General features: G+C 39.6%; 1 protein-coding gene across 2 annotated transcripts; it reads left to right on the forward strand.

The window, feature by feature from the left end:
- The first annotated feature begins 41 nt into the window (after positions 1 to 41).
- UFD1 (ubiquitin recognition factor in ER associated degradation 1) lies at positions 42 to 14,661 on the forward strand. 2 transcript variants are annotated; one of them, XM_075275875.1, is made up of 12 exons: positions 42 to 148; positions 1,072 to 1,204; positions 1,600 to 1,635; positions 2,749 to 2,867; positions 4,773 to 4,903; positions 5,749 to 5,821; positions 7,539 to 7,607; positions 9,704 to 9,769; positions 11,373 to 11,420; positions 11,733 to 11,821; positions 12,623 to 12,704; positions 14,549 to 14,661. In XM_075275875.1, exons 1-12 carry the CDS (start codon positions 146 to 148, stop codon positions 14,621 to 14,623), a joined length of 924 nt encoding a protein of 307 aa, XP_075131976.1. In that variant the 5' UTR covers positions 42 to 145; the 3' UTR covers positions 14,624 to 14,661. The 2 variants fall into 2 exon arrangements, with proteins under 2 accessions (XP_075131976.1, XP_075131981.1); XM_075275880.1 differs by having other exon boundaries at positions 43 to 148; positions 1,600 to 1,632; positions 2,746 to 2,867.
- The last annotated feature ends 1,124 nt before the right edge of the window (positions 14,662 to 15,785 follow it).

Here is a 15,785-nt window from a genome sequence, read left to right on the forward strand (position 1 = left end):
TTGTAGTTTTTAGCTGTGTACACAGCCATTCTGCTTCTGCGCGCTGCATTCTATTGAATACTCTCCAAAACCAACACTTCCGGGAAGGAGAGTGACTCAGGCTGTGCTAAGGAGTCCGGACTGCAACAGATCGACAGACGACAACATGGTAAGAATGGGGGCTCTTCAGGCTGGTAGGCGGTATGGGCGATTACTTATTCCCATAGAGGTGCATGGCTCATCTTCCTCTGACTATTGGCGACCACCACAAGGCAAGCAGAACTGAGTTCTCTCAGGTTCTGGGTACCTGGAAAGTTTCTGTAATGTGAACTGGGACAGAGGCAGTGAGTTAGCCTGGATAGGGTCCCAGATCCCTGTTATCAGCATAGTGGAGCCTGGTGGTGGTATACTATACTTTACATGAGATGCATGGCGACCATTTCTGCCCGAATGCCAAACCAAATGAATTCCCCCATACAGTGCCAAGGTAGTAACACCGTAACCAGTAACTCAGCCATAAAGAAATCCCTTATAGTAGCCAAGTAATAAGACTACAGTACTATATACCATAAGCATACAGTCATTTATATTAGAACCAAAATAACGGGTAATATAACCCCTAAAACAGCTCAGATTGGTTCTCGCCTCAAAACTGCCTGATCCCCCTTTCTCCTGCAGCAGTGATATCTGGAGCCAGTCACTGACTATAGTGCGCCCCCTTCTAGTTGGGCATTGTCTGCAGCAGTGACATAGTCATGTGCTGAGATGTTATTGGGGGTGTAAAACGACCGTTCCCATCTGTACACAGGTTTACCATAGCTGGAGCCAACTAATGCAGGAAGCCTTTACCATCAGGAAAATAATCATAGAAATCTATGAGTATATGAAGTGGTTAAAAACACTAGAGGGGTTGTCACTAGGATCAGCTATCAAAAAACTAATGGGGCCGAACCAGTTCTATGAGCCCCTCACTCTCTGGATCCCTTAATGTGATGAGAAAACCCCTTTATTACAAGCTGTTCTCCGTGGGGCTTTTTTGTCTGTAAAAATGCTGAATTGTATAATGACCTTTTGTTTATGATTCTCTTTCAGTTTTCCTTCAACATGTTTGACCACCCAATACCGCGGGTTTTTCAGAATCGCTTTTCCACACAGTACCGCTGCTATTCTGTTTCCATGCTGGCTGGACCAAATGACCGCTCTGATGTGGAGAAAGGAGGGAAAAGTATACCACACTAATATTATTATGTACATTGTATTGGTAGTGCAGTACATGTCAGTATGTGATTTGTTTGTAAATGTACGGTTGAATGGGATCTTAGGAAGGTTGCCTCATCGCTGACTCCATTGCTGAGATATTCGCTTTTTAGAGTTGCAGAACAATGTAGAATTCTAAGAAGAGATGCTCCGGAAATTTTATTTATTGAAAAAAATAAAGCTTACTGAAAGTAGATGCATCAGTAATTGTGTCAGGTCCCCTTTCATTTCTACATTCAATGTTGGAAGCAAGGTAGATACTATTCCATTAGGTCCTGCCATCTGCACTGCTGTTCTGTAGTGTAGCTGATGTATAGCTTGTACAGGTAACTACTTACTTGGAACTCTCTTTGTTTTTTCCAGTTATTATGCCTCCATCTGCTCTGGATCAACTAAGTAAGTGCATTGTACCATGTAATATTAAAAGGGTTTGACAATATTGATGACCTATCATATCATTAGGACTTTTGTCACCCAGGACCCCAATTGTTCAGCTGTTCTCAGCAGCAGATACACAAAGAATAGGTCAGGAAGCAGACAGCTCTGTCCTCTGTGTAGTTACCAGAACATGCTACTGTGGATCAGTTCCCATTCCCTTGAAAGGGAGCTTAGTTGCAGTGACTTGGTTCAACCACTGCACAAAGAACGGAACTGTCTGCTTCCTGCATACAACAGCTGATCAGGGTGGGTGCTGGCTATTGGCTCTCCATTGATCTGATATTGATGACTCCATTTTTTTTCTCACTGGTGGTTTAGTTGCTTGTAGTTTATAATATTTCTGTCCTTCGGGTAATGGAAATTAACTCTAACTTCCTGGTTACCTTGTTTTTAGACATAGTACTCTAGAGTAGGCAGAGTTGTAGTGTAAAGAAGGGTGGAGGAATGGGGAATAGATAAGTTACCTAAACCACTTTCCTATCCTCCAGTAAACAAGGAGAAAGATAATAGTCAGTGCTTAAAGGGAGTGTATCATTGAGATCTTACTATCTTAACTAAGCGTATGCTCAAGTAGACTTTAGAAAGGCTATTGTAGGCAAACCTTTTATTTGCAGATGGTTGCAGCTGTTTTTCTGAAAAATCCAGATTATTGTTATGCAAATTAGTATTCCTGGAGCACAGGCGACGTTCCTGTACGCTCGGCCCGAAGCCAAAGTGGCTGGCGTATAGTACATGCGATAGATTTCAACACCCTTGTGCTCCAAGAATAGTAATTTCCATAACAGTAATCCAGATTTTTCGTGAAAACAGTTACAATAATCTGCAAATAACAGGTATGCCTACAATAGACTTTGTAAAGGTTACTTGAGCATAGGGTAGTAAAAATCGCAATGATACACTTTAATAATGTAGACTTTACAGGTTATTGTGTCTTTATTCAACATTTTCTAATTTCTGCTTTATATGTTGTACTACATTCAGTTCAGTAACAACTTCAGGTAACAATTCTGAGGTTGAATATTTACACAGAACGCATATATTTAGGTGATATTTGGTCTGTTTTATCTCCAGGCCGATTGAATATCACTTATCCCATGCTTTTCAAGTTAACCAACAAAAATTCTGATAGGATGACACACTGCGGGGTTCTCGAGTTTGTAGCAGATGAAGGGATATGCTATCTCCCACACTGGGTAAGTGAACACCAGAAACTCAATTTGCAGAACGGTGTAAATAATTTTTAATTTTAAAATAACAAATTCAACAGCATAACCAGTTGAAATGATCATATTCCCATTCCTCAAATGTTCAGCTTCATACTGCTAAAGTGTTCCTAAAATTTGGAACAATTTTGGATTTTCTGGCAGCATTTGTGCCATTGAGAAATGATGTATTATCCTTTATTTAATTTTGACTCCTTTTTGTGACATTCTGTATCCTGTATAAGTCTGTATACTTCTATTCCATGTATAATGCAGGAAAGCTGAGGCTGGGAGATCACTTCAGACAGTTACCGTATTTTTCGGACTATAAGACGCACTTTTTTTCCCCCAAATTTCGGAGGAAAATGAGGGTGCGTCTTATAGTCTGAATGTGGGTTTGCAGCATGGCCGCGCTACTGCCACCGCTGGTTTTCTTCAGCGGCAGTAGCGCGGCAATCTGCAGGCCCCGGCAGCTAAGACAGTCCCCGGCATCTGCTGTAATAGACCGGTGGATGCCGGGGAGTGTCTTAGCTGCCGGGGCCTGCAGATTGCCGCGCTACTGCCACCGCTGGTTTTCTTCAGCGGCAGGAGTGTGACAATACTGCAGGCCCCAGCAGCTAAGACACTCCCCGGCATCTGCCGGTCTATTACAGCAGATGCCGGGGACTGTCTTAGCTGCCGGGGCCTGCAGATTGCCGCGCTACTGCCGCTGAAGAAAACCAGCGGTGACAGTAGCGCGGCCATGCTGCAAATCCACTCCTCCTCCGCAGGTCCCGGCAGTTAGTTAGCCCCCCCCCACCGGCCCCATACCTTTAGTGATGCAGGCCGGCTCCTGCACGGCGAGGCCGCAGGAGCCGACCTGTTCCGATGACAGCCGGGAGCCTAATGAAGGCTCCGAGGCTTGTCATATATTACTATCGCGGCTGGTCTATGACACTCCGCGATAGTAATGTATAGAATACAAGTGTATTGCCGTCTATGGGACTTGCAATCAAATGATTGCAGGTTCAAGCCCCCTAGGCGGGGGATAATAAAATAGTAAAAAAAAAAAAAAAAAACACTTAAAAAAAATATAATAAAAAATAAAATAAATAAAAGTTCACCTCCTTTCCCTAGAATACATATAAAAGTATAACATTACTGTGAAACATATACATTAGGTATCCCTGTGTCTGAAAATGCCCGGTCTACTAATAGTTTTATGCACAGTGAACGTCAAAATCAAAAGTGCTAAACTGCCGGGTTTTTCTCTCTGTTTTGCCTCTGAATTAAATAAAAGGTGATCTAAGCAATAAACATTTCCCAAAATGGTATATCTAAAAAGTACACCTGGCCCCACAAAAAAAACGCCCTATACATCCCCGTACAGCTGCAGGGTCACCTGTCAATGTGGCCTTGCAGCTGTTCCAAAACTACAACTCCCATATATTAAATATTTTACCATTTTTTGCCTGAAAATTTTTTTTCCCTATTTTTCTCCTCTAAAACCTTATAGTCCGAAAAATACGGTACTTATTTTTCATAATCTTTCCCAACCCCAATTTTATTTACTTTATTTTTTATTATATTTTTATTAAAGCTTCTTTTTTTTCACTATTTTCACTATTTTATGGGAGATTCTATACATTACTATTGCGGATGGTCATAGACATGCACTTCATGCAAAAAAAAAATAATAATAATAATTTTAATAATAATAATAACAATGTCTATTCCGACATGGTGTTTGTGGAACATGGGATTCTAATGATAGAATCCTTTTAAAAAGCTCATTTTAACTGAATTTCCAGTTTGGATGGATATGGAGAGCGGTTTCTTAAACATAACTTATATCATTGCTATTTCATTGTTAAACTGTAGTGCTACTTGATGACTTTTTTTTCTCTCTCCTAACAGATGATGCAGAATTTACTTTTAGAAGAGGGAGGTTTGGTGCAAGTGGAAAGTGTCAACCTTCAAGTCGCTACATATTCCAAATTTCAACCCCAGAGCCCAGACTTCCTTGACATCACAAATCCCAAAGCAGTGTATCCTTCCTTTTTATTTGTGTGGATGGTATGATATTACCGTATATACTCGAGTATAAGCCAAATTTTTCAGCACAGTTTTTGTGCTGAAAAAGCCCCCCTCGGCTTATACTCAAGTCAAGCAAAAAAAAAAAAAAAAAATTATTATTTTTTTTTTTTTGCATGAAGTGCATGTCTATGACCATCCGCAATAGTAATGTATAGAATCTCCCATAAAATAGTGAAAAAAAAGAAGCTTTAAAAAAAATATATAATAAAAAATAAAGTAAATAAAAGTTCTAAATCCCTCCTTTCCCTAGAATACATATAAAAGTAGAAAATTACTGTGAAACACATACACATTAGACATTCTGTGTCTGAAAGTGCCCGGTCTACTGAACATAGGGTATCTGCAGTGCTCCTGTTCCGTCGGGAAGGGGTTAATAGGAGCACTGCAGTGGGGGGGGGGGGGGACTGAAGCTCAGGGAAGGGGCAGACAGACAACCAAACCACCCCCTCCCCTTTCCCAGCACCCAGCATCTACTGCACCCAAAAACTCCGACCATTTTAATTTTTGAAATTTTCCAGTAGCTGCTGCATTTCCCCCCTAGGCTTATACTCGAGTCAATAAGTTTCCCCAGTTTTTTGTGGTAAAATTAGGGGCCTCGGCTTATATTCGGGTCGGCTTCTACTTGAGTATATACGGTATGTTTCAGATGCAAGCAAACTGTAAGCCTTTTGTATCTTTCAGAAGTACAGTATGAACACGTCTTAATTGTGTATTGACAGTGGCTTCTAAGATGTCTAGGTATTAGGTACACAGATACAAGTGTTTTTTTAATCACTGACCTTGACTTTATAATAAGACTGGAGAATGCACTGAGGAACTTTGCTTGTTTGACAACAGGAGATGTAATTGCCATTAACTACAATGAGAAGGTAATGTTAACTTATGGGTAGCTGCCCGATTATGTGTTATATTACACTGTACATGTTTTCCCTCTTACACAGGACAGTTGGAAAAAGATAGGTGTTCATCACGTTCAACCAGGGAAAGGGCATGACTAAAGGAAATAAGTATTCTGTACATTTCTATAAGCATCAATGCTGTTTTGCTGTAAAAAGGCATCTAAGGCTGTTTTTAAGCTGCCAACTGTTGCTGCTGTGACCAGGTCCTGGGGTAGGCTATTCCACAGATTCACTGTCTTTGCAGTGAATAAGCCTTTTCGCCTCTAGCGATTAAACCTCTTTTTCTGCAGATGGAGGAAGTACCTCCTTGTCTTCTGAGGGGATTTTACATGGAACAGCTTTTCGACATATTTCTTGTATGGGCTATTTATATAGGTTTGTCTTATCTTCCCTTAGTCCCCAATTCTCAAGACTAGAACAAATTTAACTCCTTTAATCGCTCCTCATAACTGAGGTCTTCCATGCCCCCTAGCAATTTTGGGGCCCTCTGTTGAACCTTTTCTAACTCTAGGACATCTCTTCTGTGAACTGGTGCCCAGAACTGAAGTGCATATTCTAGTTGGGGCCGCACCAATGATTTATAAGATGGTAATGTTACATCTCTGTCCTGAGAGTCCATACTGATTTTAACACATGATCATATCCTACTGGCCTTAGAAGCAGCTGACTGACATTGCATGCTGTAAATTAACCTATGATTTATAAGTTCACCCAGGTCCTTCTCCACTAGTGACTCTACCTGGAGCTCTATTAGTGCAGTTTATTCTCTTTCCAGTTCAATGATACAATTGTGGTAGTTCAATTTAATATTTATTTAATATTAAAGGGATTCTATCATTAGAATGCATTTTTTTTTTACAAATACCATGTTGAAATAGCCTTTATTTATTTATCTATTCTTCTCCTACCTTAGTTATTCTCATCCATGGGCCCCGTTCCAGAGAAATTTCTTATTTCTTCCTTATGCAAATGAGTCTTCAGAAAGCACAGGGGGCGTCCTCTGTGCTCCCCGAAGACTCTCCAGCAATGCTTCTGTCTTGTGCCGCCGACGCCTCTATGCCGCGTCATCACACACTTCATCAGCTGGTAGAGCTGACTTAACGTGTCTGTTCGGCCATTTTCTTGTAGCCTCTTAAACGAGCGTCTGTTCGACCACAGGAAAATGGCCAAACGGACATGTGCGGTCAGCTCTGTTTGCAGTCTTCTCTAAATCAGGGGGTTTGTTTTTTTGTGTGCAAAGGGGCGTTCCAGTTCTTTTATTAATGTCCTAACATAACTGGGATCCAGTGAAGAGTCTCCGTTCAGGTCTGCAGTCTTCCTGACCTTAGGCCCACACAGGTAAGTCAGCCATCAATGTCTGAACGGTGATGCTCCCTTTGAACAGAGCACAGACAAATGGCAAACACTGAGGACCCAAACAGAGACTCTCTGCTGGAACACCCCTTTAAAGAGATAAAAACCCAAAGGCCATCTATGTACAGTTGCTGTGCAGCTGAATACATTTTCTTTCTCTTGTTCACTATCAGCCATTTCAGATAAGGAGTTAATGACCATAACTGGTTAACTGTTTGTTTTGCTTCATATTTTAATAATATCTCCATTTTTAAACCTTATAGGCTATTCGGCTAATTTTATAATGGTGACATGAAATAATCTTCTTTACATGTAAAACCATTTACTGTTACAGATTTATGAACTTCGCGTCATGGAGACCAAGCCGGACAAAGCTGTATCCATTATAGAATGTGATATGAATGTAAGTGTCCATTGTGAGAGCACCAAAACAGGCTGTTTGTTAGGTCTGTCAGCTTTTAAAATGATCTTTGTTGTAATAGAAAACATTTTTCAGTAGTGTTTAATGAACTTTACTATAATATATATATTTTTTTTTTCTTTACAAAATACTATCAAAAGTCAGCAGTATGACATTATTACATGATGCAGTACTGCTCACAGTCTTCTCTTGCATGAGGCTCTAGAGCCAGCATTGAGAAACTGTATTATCAGCTTATTAGGCACCTTATATCGCCTGCCAATTGATCAGTTTAGTAATTGTCCTTCAGCCAGCATGGTTTATAGATAAAGCTGCTGCAGGACAATGTCACATACCAATATAGCTGCGTACTCATTTCTGGAAATATAAACACAGGGTTGTTCGCACCTCCAGGCATTGCAGAGCGTTCTTTGCAGATTTCTACATGCTCCTAAACTTACCTAGCTGAGATGAAGATTGGCAATTGTAACTTGCATTGTAATATCTGCCTATACTAGGGTGCTATTAGGTGTGATAACCATGAGCTCATTTAAAGGGTCATGGCTTTATTTAATGTTCAATATCAGGTACTTCTCACTGTCACAAGTACATACCTCCCCATTAAATAACTTATTTTTTTCTGGAATGTTATATATGCCTTTTATTTAATGCAGCATGCACCTCTATGATTGGGAAACTGCAATCTCTACTAAGTACTGTAGACTTTGTTTGAAGCTTAAAGGGGTTGTCCCGGAGTCTTTAAAAATTGGGTTAAACAGGAAATGTGATAAAATAACTTATACTCAACTGTTCCTTTGATCCCGCCAATATGTGTTAACATTGTAATAATCGGGAAAGTCGACAGTGCGCTGAATTCAGCGCACTGTTGACTTTCTCGATCTGTGCCCCGAAAAAAGAGCTATCGGCACCGGTACGTAGCTCTTTACAGTCAGAAGGGCGTTCCTGACAGTCAGTCAGGAACGTCCTTCTCTACAGCAGCGCCTATCGTGCTGTACAGTGTGAGCGGGGAGGAATGCCCCCTCCCTCTGCTCACAGTATTTGTCCATAGACTTGTATTATCAGGAGGGAAGGGCGCGTTCCTCCCCGCTCACACTGTACAGCGCAATAGGCTCCGCTGTGGAGGACATTCCAGACTGACTGTCAGGAAAACCCTTCTGACTGTAAAGCGCTACGGTACCGGGACTGAAAGCTCTTTACCCAGGGCACAGATCGGGAAGGCTGACAGTGCGCTGAATTCAGAGCACTGTCAGCTTTCCAGCAGTTTATAAAACTGCCTGTGCCCCAAACCATGAAAGGTCCTCTTTAACCAGAGCCCTTTGTCAGTAAACTGCATCGGTCAATTGCACATGGTCGACATTGCAGGATGCTGGAGTTAGTGGTGCAGTGAATATACCTTTTTATTGTGTCAAAGTACAGTCTTGCTGCTGATAAAATCATCTTTTAATCCATATTCAAATTATCTACACCCAAGACATAGCTGCTTTTTCCAGAGCACCTAGCGCTGCCTCTTAACATAAAGATTGACAAGTCCTGTAGTGTGTTGATCACAGGCAACAATGGGTGCTCATGCAGACTCAACCAAACCCCTATTGCACCAAGCCGATTATTTGCATACAGATTAAGGCTGATGCTACAAGTTGTGGAAACGCAGCTTTTTTTGTTGCAGATATTCCTTCAGGTTTTTTTTTAGCCAAAACCATGAATAGCTATGAAAGGAATAGGAAATATATAGGAAGTTCTTATACATCTACCATCTGCTCAATCCACTCCTGGCTTTGGCTCAAAAACTGCAGCAAAATCTGCAACAAAAAAAAGCTGTGTTTCCACATCGTGGGGCCTCGACCTAAAAGTTAAATTTCTCTGGAGCGCTAGTGCAGGTAACTTCACTATGCCAGTAATCACCCCTACAACAGCATATAAGTGGTTTAGAAGAGATGTTTAGTGGTGGTATGTCCCTTTTAAAGTTTGAACATATAGAAGTCACATAAAAACACCATTGCAAAGGTACTGTCATTTCAGGGCATACATTTTCATTATTTTTCAATATTAGGCCTAATGTTTAATTTATATAATTTCAGGTGGATTTTGATGCTCCACTCGGTTACAAAGAACCAGAAAGACATACGCAACATGAAGAGCCAACGGTAAAAATAAAAACATGTTCTTCACTTAGTTTAGGCACTACGAACACGACTGTGTGCTTTGTCATTGTGCAAACTGTGTTTTTCATGGCCATATACACATACCTGTGAATTGTTATGAGCCATGTATGCAACAGTGAGTCTGGGGCAAAACTCAGGATAGATCCTATACCTGTACATAATGCAGTCCCGGGTCCATATGAATGTACTGGTTGTACCGTTTAATCACGGACTATGTGTATGGTCATATGCATGTAGTCTTAGTATTAGTTGTAATATGTGCACAATAAATAATGACGTGGACGTATTTACATCCTTATTTAATACATTGCCCTGCTATCTATTTTATCCATTAGTGTTAATGGATGTAACATGTACCATGAGAGTTAAAGGGATTGAACCATCAATATAAATGCAATAAGTTAAGTGAATATGCATTTGGAGTAACTTTGTAAAGTGTTGTTTTTTTTTTTTTCTGTCTTGAAGTGCTTATCTGATTGCTTTTACACTTACTTCTTGGAGTCTGTATCAGGGTGGTTACCTTTTACTAAATGTTGCTTCTCTTAGGCTCTCTCTCCCTATGAGAAGCGAAGCAGGAAAAAAGCAATAGACTGATATGAACTGAAATACATTTTGAACACTAGGGGGCGCTATTGCAAACAGATAAATGCGATAATTCTGCTAGGAAACATTTTATTCAGCCTAAATGATATCCTGCTTATACTGAGAATACAGTAGAAACTGACTATAGTACACTTTCTGCTGTGTCCTCAGTAAAAGAAACAGGTATATTAGGCTAAATATTAGTTTTCTTTCTGTGGTGAGAAGCATTATTAGTCACCCATACAACATAGAGAATTAAAACAATGTATCACACAATACAGTGACAATTAAAAAAAAAAAAAAAACTTATTGAGAACACCCCAACTACCCTGTGTGCCAATACACAGTGAAAAAAGATCACAAAGCTGGAAGTCTATAGGAACAGCTACAGAACTAGCATAGACATGACTTGGCTCATGACCGCATAATTGTTCTTTCATATACCAGGACTTAAAGGGGTTACAATAAAAAGATATACAATTTTCCAATATACTTTCTGTATCAATTCCTCACAGTTTTCTAGATCTCTGCTTGCTGTCATTCATTCTGTTACTTCTAGGAGATAAAAGGCTGACCATGGTCATGTGAATTGTACTATTTCTGCAAAGAAACTCTTTTTTCTTCATATTTTACTCAAATTATATTAACTTTACATTGTTATTCATGGTACAACTCCTTTAAGGGTGCATTCACACTGAGTAAACGCTAGCTTATTTTGTAGAGTAAAATTACACTTGTAAATTTTGCTATCCCATTGACTTCAATGACATTTTACAGGCGTATTTTTTACAGGCGTATTTTTTACAGGCGTATTTTTTACAGGCGTATTTTTACACTTGTAAAAAAATATCATTGAAGTCAATGGGATAGCAAAATTTACAAGTGTAATTTTACTCTACAAAATAAGCTAGCGTTTACTCAGTGTGAATGCACCCTTAATTGCTGAAAGGAGAACACAGTCTATAGTAAGTCATATATTACTAAATCTTTGATTTTCTTCTAGGATGTTGAACCAGATCACAGTGAATATGTAGCAGACATAGGATTCAGGGTGAGTCTGGATCTTTGTTTCTTTTGCTTGTACTACTACCTTTATACAGTAACCATACTATCTAACAGTGCAAACTTAAACTAGACAGTCTTAAAATATACTAGAGTTATCACAGTTGCTAGAGCTGAAAGATAAATCTCCTGGCTGTCTAGTCTAAGTTTAAACTCCTTTCAGTCAGATTAGCTTCTGATATATGGCAACATTTTGTGATATTTTCATTAGTAAATCCACCTCCATTTTTTATATTACTGCCCATATTTCTGGACTTACTATTGTACTTTCCCTATTTTTTCATGTTTTGTTCAAATGTAGGCGTTCTCTGGATCTGGCAATAGACTAGATGGGAAGAAAAAGGGGATTGATCCCAGTCCTACTCCATTAAAACCAGGGGATATTCGAAGGTTAGTAAATGAGTCTCTGCTTTCACATTGACTTATTTAAAGCATAGCCTAAAGTTTTCTCTTTTTATTATAAATTCATAGTACAGGTGGAGATAAAGTTTGTAATATACTTTATTAAATAAAGTGGCCAGTTTCTTCACATATTTGCTTTCTTCTGTCACTGATCAAATCTGTACGATAGAAGTCAATGAAGATGTAAGGAGAAATCCTCATCTGAAATATAGAGAATTTTCTTGCTGTCCAGCCTTCTCTTAAGGGGAGAAAAATCATTCCGTTGAGGGCTCCATGTCTTTGCCTCTCTCCATAACTTCGTACCCCCTCACCTCTATATAGACTTCATTGTAAACTGATTTGCTTATGTACTGGACAAAATCATAAAAAGTACTTTTCTTTAGTGAAGTGTATTACAAAGTGTGTCCCATTCACCTGCACTATTACTTTATGAAAACCTAAAAAGTTTCCGTATACTTTGGGAATACAATTTTAGTCATGCATTCTGTTTTGGTATCATGTTAATGGTTGTACTGTGTATGTTTATTACTAATCTACTGTAAAGGCCTGCAGCATTAATAAAGTATATATTCACATATCTTCTAACAAGGTTCTTGTGTGGTGCAAAGAGTTCTCTTAGCTCAATATATACTCATATGGAAGAGCTGCACTGCAATGTCTGTATTTTCTGATAAAATACTGTAAAATAACTGTAGGGAAAAACATGATACTGTTGAGCGATGAATAAATGTCTGTGAATTTTATCTCACTTATTTTATCTCACATATGATTTATATTTCCTATTTGCAGAGGAATTCCTAATTATGACTTCAAGATTGGCACAATTACTTTTATTAGAAATTCCCGGCCACAAGCAAAGAAAGTAGAAGAGGTAAGTATGGGCTGAAGTACCTAAAAGAAGTATCATGTTAGAGAGTCCAAGTACCTTTCCATAGAATGCATTTAAAAATAAATATAAACATCGAAAATGCCGAAAGCTATATAAATTTGGTATTTATGTGATTGTACTGACCCAAAGAATATAGGGAACATGTCATTTTTACCGCACAGTGAACGTGGAAGGTGGAGATTAAAAAACAAAAACGCTAAAATGAAAATGGCTATGGGTGGGGGAGTTTTGCAATTACAGAAATAATGTTAAAGTGCTGTATAAAATAAGAAATACTTCATTTTTCAGTTCCTCACCTCTAATATGCACTGTTCAAAAAAATAAAGGGAACACTAAAATACCACATTCCAGATATCAATGAATTAAATATTTCAGTGGTAAATCTTTATTGATTACATAGTGTAATGCATTGAGAACAATAAAACATAAAAATTGATCAATGTAAATCTAAATTATTGTGCCATGGAGGCCGGAATTTGGACTGATACTCAAAATCAAAGTGGAAAATCTTGAGACATTTCCAGGTTCGCGGTATCTCGAGATTCTGTTACATGCTCATTGTGAACCTGTTTTTATTCATGAAGCACAGGGTGGCAATGTCGAATCTGCCAATCTTGGTGTTCTCTGGCGATTGCGAATGGCCCTACACTTCTGGATGTCAGGACCTCATACCATCCTCATGGAGTCTGTTTCTGACAGTTTTAGCAGACACATGGATGTTTGTGGCCTGATGGAGGTTATTTTGCAGGGCTCTGGCAGTGTTCCTCCTTGCACAACTGTGGAGGTAGTGGTCCTGATGCTGGGTTGTTGCCCTCCTACGTCCCCCTCCACAGCTCCTGTTGTACTGGTCTGTCTCTTGGTATCTGCTCCACGCTCTGGACACTGTGCTAACAGACACAGCTAGCCTTCTTGCCAGAACGCGTATTGATTTGCCATCCCAGATGAACTGCACTACACTACCTGAGCAACTTCTGTAGAGTGTTGATGCCAAAATGGTCTGTGGTCATCATCGGTAGAACCGCTATTGACGATCATATCTACCTGTTGTCTGTTCCATTTACACAACAGCAGGAGAAAATGATTCGCATTCAGTGTTGCTTCATAACTGGACAGGTTTATTTCACAGAAGTGTCATTGACTTACATTGTGTTGTGTAAGTGTTCTCTGTATTTTTTGAGCAGTATATTTAATTGCTGTCTGTGAACAAGAACAAAATGTGAGCTTGTGTCTTATGCATAAGCAGAGCTACAGTATAAAGTACAAAAAGGGTCAGACGTGGAAAGAGTAGCAACTTGGGATTCTAGCATGAGCAAAAATCAGGTATACAGTATAGTAGATGCCTGGTTACCCCAGTGTGAATTTAGCATCAGTTACTGGAGTGAAATTGCAACAATTTTTGCAAAAGTTGTAGTTGATAAAGCTGATGTACAAATACAGAAATTCAGACAGGCCAACCAAGCTTATTTTCACACCCACTTTTCAAAACTGGAATGCAAAAAGTCACAAAACATTTGTGCAAGTAAGCTCGCCAATCCCCATTTGACAAATTTTTTATTTTTATTTTTTACACCAGAATTTTGGAGTGCAGGGCCTGATAAATTCCCTGTATTGTGGGAATTCATCTGTCCTAGTGTGTAGGGGAGGTGGAATGTACTGATGCCACTGCTGGAAAAAGAAAGCAGTCACCGTAATGGGTAGATACATAAGAAGCTAAGCCAGACAGAATTTTATCGCTCTATGTTCAGATAACGCGACTGTTTAGTATATGAAAACTTACAATATGACAAGACACACCAGTAAACCTTGTTTTGTTTCTTTGTATATAGGATGATTCAGTCAACCGCTTTATTGCATTTTCTGGAGAAGGACAGTCCCTGCGGAAGAAAGGCAGAAAGCCCTAGAGTGACTTTGCAAGTAGAAAATAAAATTATCCAGCTTATGTGGTTGTATTTCTTCATGTGGAGGGAGAAAATCAATCTTGATGTACTTCCTTTGGATTGCTCACTTATTACGTGCAAGCCTCAGGACGCTGGGAAAGCTCTGACAAACCTGACAATCTGTACATGGGTTTCTCAATCTCATAACATCAGAATTTCCCAGATAGGCTGCATACACAATATGTTGAAATTATCACAAAATCTTGATGCAAGGAACAGTTTGAAAGATACGTGTATTACAGACAAAGGCAGTCTGGTCCAATATTTCCATAAATTACTATTCACTTGTTCAAGTATACCTCTCAGGTATTTTTCCACCTTAAGCTGACCTTAGCAAGTGCAGTACGTTTTCTATGGTGTTCCTCACTAAGCTTTCTGTTGTTGAAAAGTCAGGTTATAAGATTTGAAAACCTTAGATTATGATATGCAAGTTTACCTTAGCTAGTCACAGGGGTGGGGAGCAGCTTCATTTAGTCATGAAAGCGTCACCCTATGAGGTGCGATTGGTATTCCCCTGACTGATGTCGGCCTGATACCCTAACACATAGGTCCCCAATGACTGGTACACAGACCAGTACTGGGCCATGTATCACTCAGTACCAGGCCAGTCCAGTCATTTTGGACCTCTGTTGGCTAGTAGGAGTCAGCTGATGCTTCTATGCTGCGTGTAAGCCACAGCATAGGAGCATCGGCCGACATCTGGTAAGTGAACAAAGGACCTTTGAGAGTGATCTGCTGGTGTAGGCTACACAAGTGGATCACTTTCCACCTATCTGATGACTGATGCAGCTCCTGGGATCTTTTCTGACACACACTAGATGCATGTAACGGAGCACTCTCCATATCATCCTTAATTGAGTGTGGGTTCCCGTCCTACCCATACCTTTAATTAAGGAAGCTTGTCCATACCACCAATAAGTTATGCATGATATGGAGAGATCTCCCTTAATAAAAGTATAGATAAATTTAATCATTAAATACACACTTTATTGTGTTTTCTGAGCCGCCCAATTGCCTCAACCATGTCTCGCCTTCGAAACCCCATTCCCATGGCATTGCACTATTTGGTGGATGGCAAGCTAGAAGCGTTGAGCATGAAGGCAGGTTTACCACATGTGGAAAGTAG

Source organism: Leptodactylus fuscus, chromosome 1 (assembly GCF_031893055.1).
Source record: "Leptodactylus fuscus isolate aLepFus1 chromosome 1, aLepFus1.hap2, whole genome shotgun sequence".
Lineage (NCBI taxonomy): Eukaryota > Metazoa > Chordata > Amphibia > Anura > Leptodactylidae > Leptodactylus > Leptodactylus fuscus.

Coding starts and splice junctions, on each gene's coding strand:
- UFD1 (XM_075275875.1), top strand. Junction 11,822..12,622: donor AAACCAGGGGATATTCGAAG/GTTAGTAAATGA, acceptor TCCTATTTGCAG/AGGAATTCCTAATTATGACT. Junction 12,705..14,548: donor AAGCAAAGAAAGTAGAAGAG/GTAAGTATGGGC, acceptor CTTTGTATATAG/GATGATTCAGTCAACCGCTT.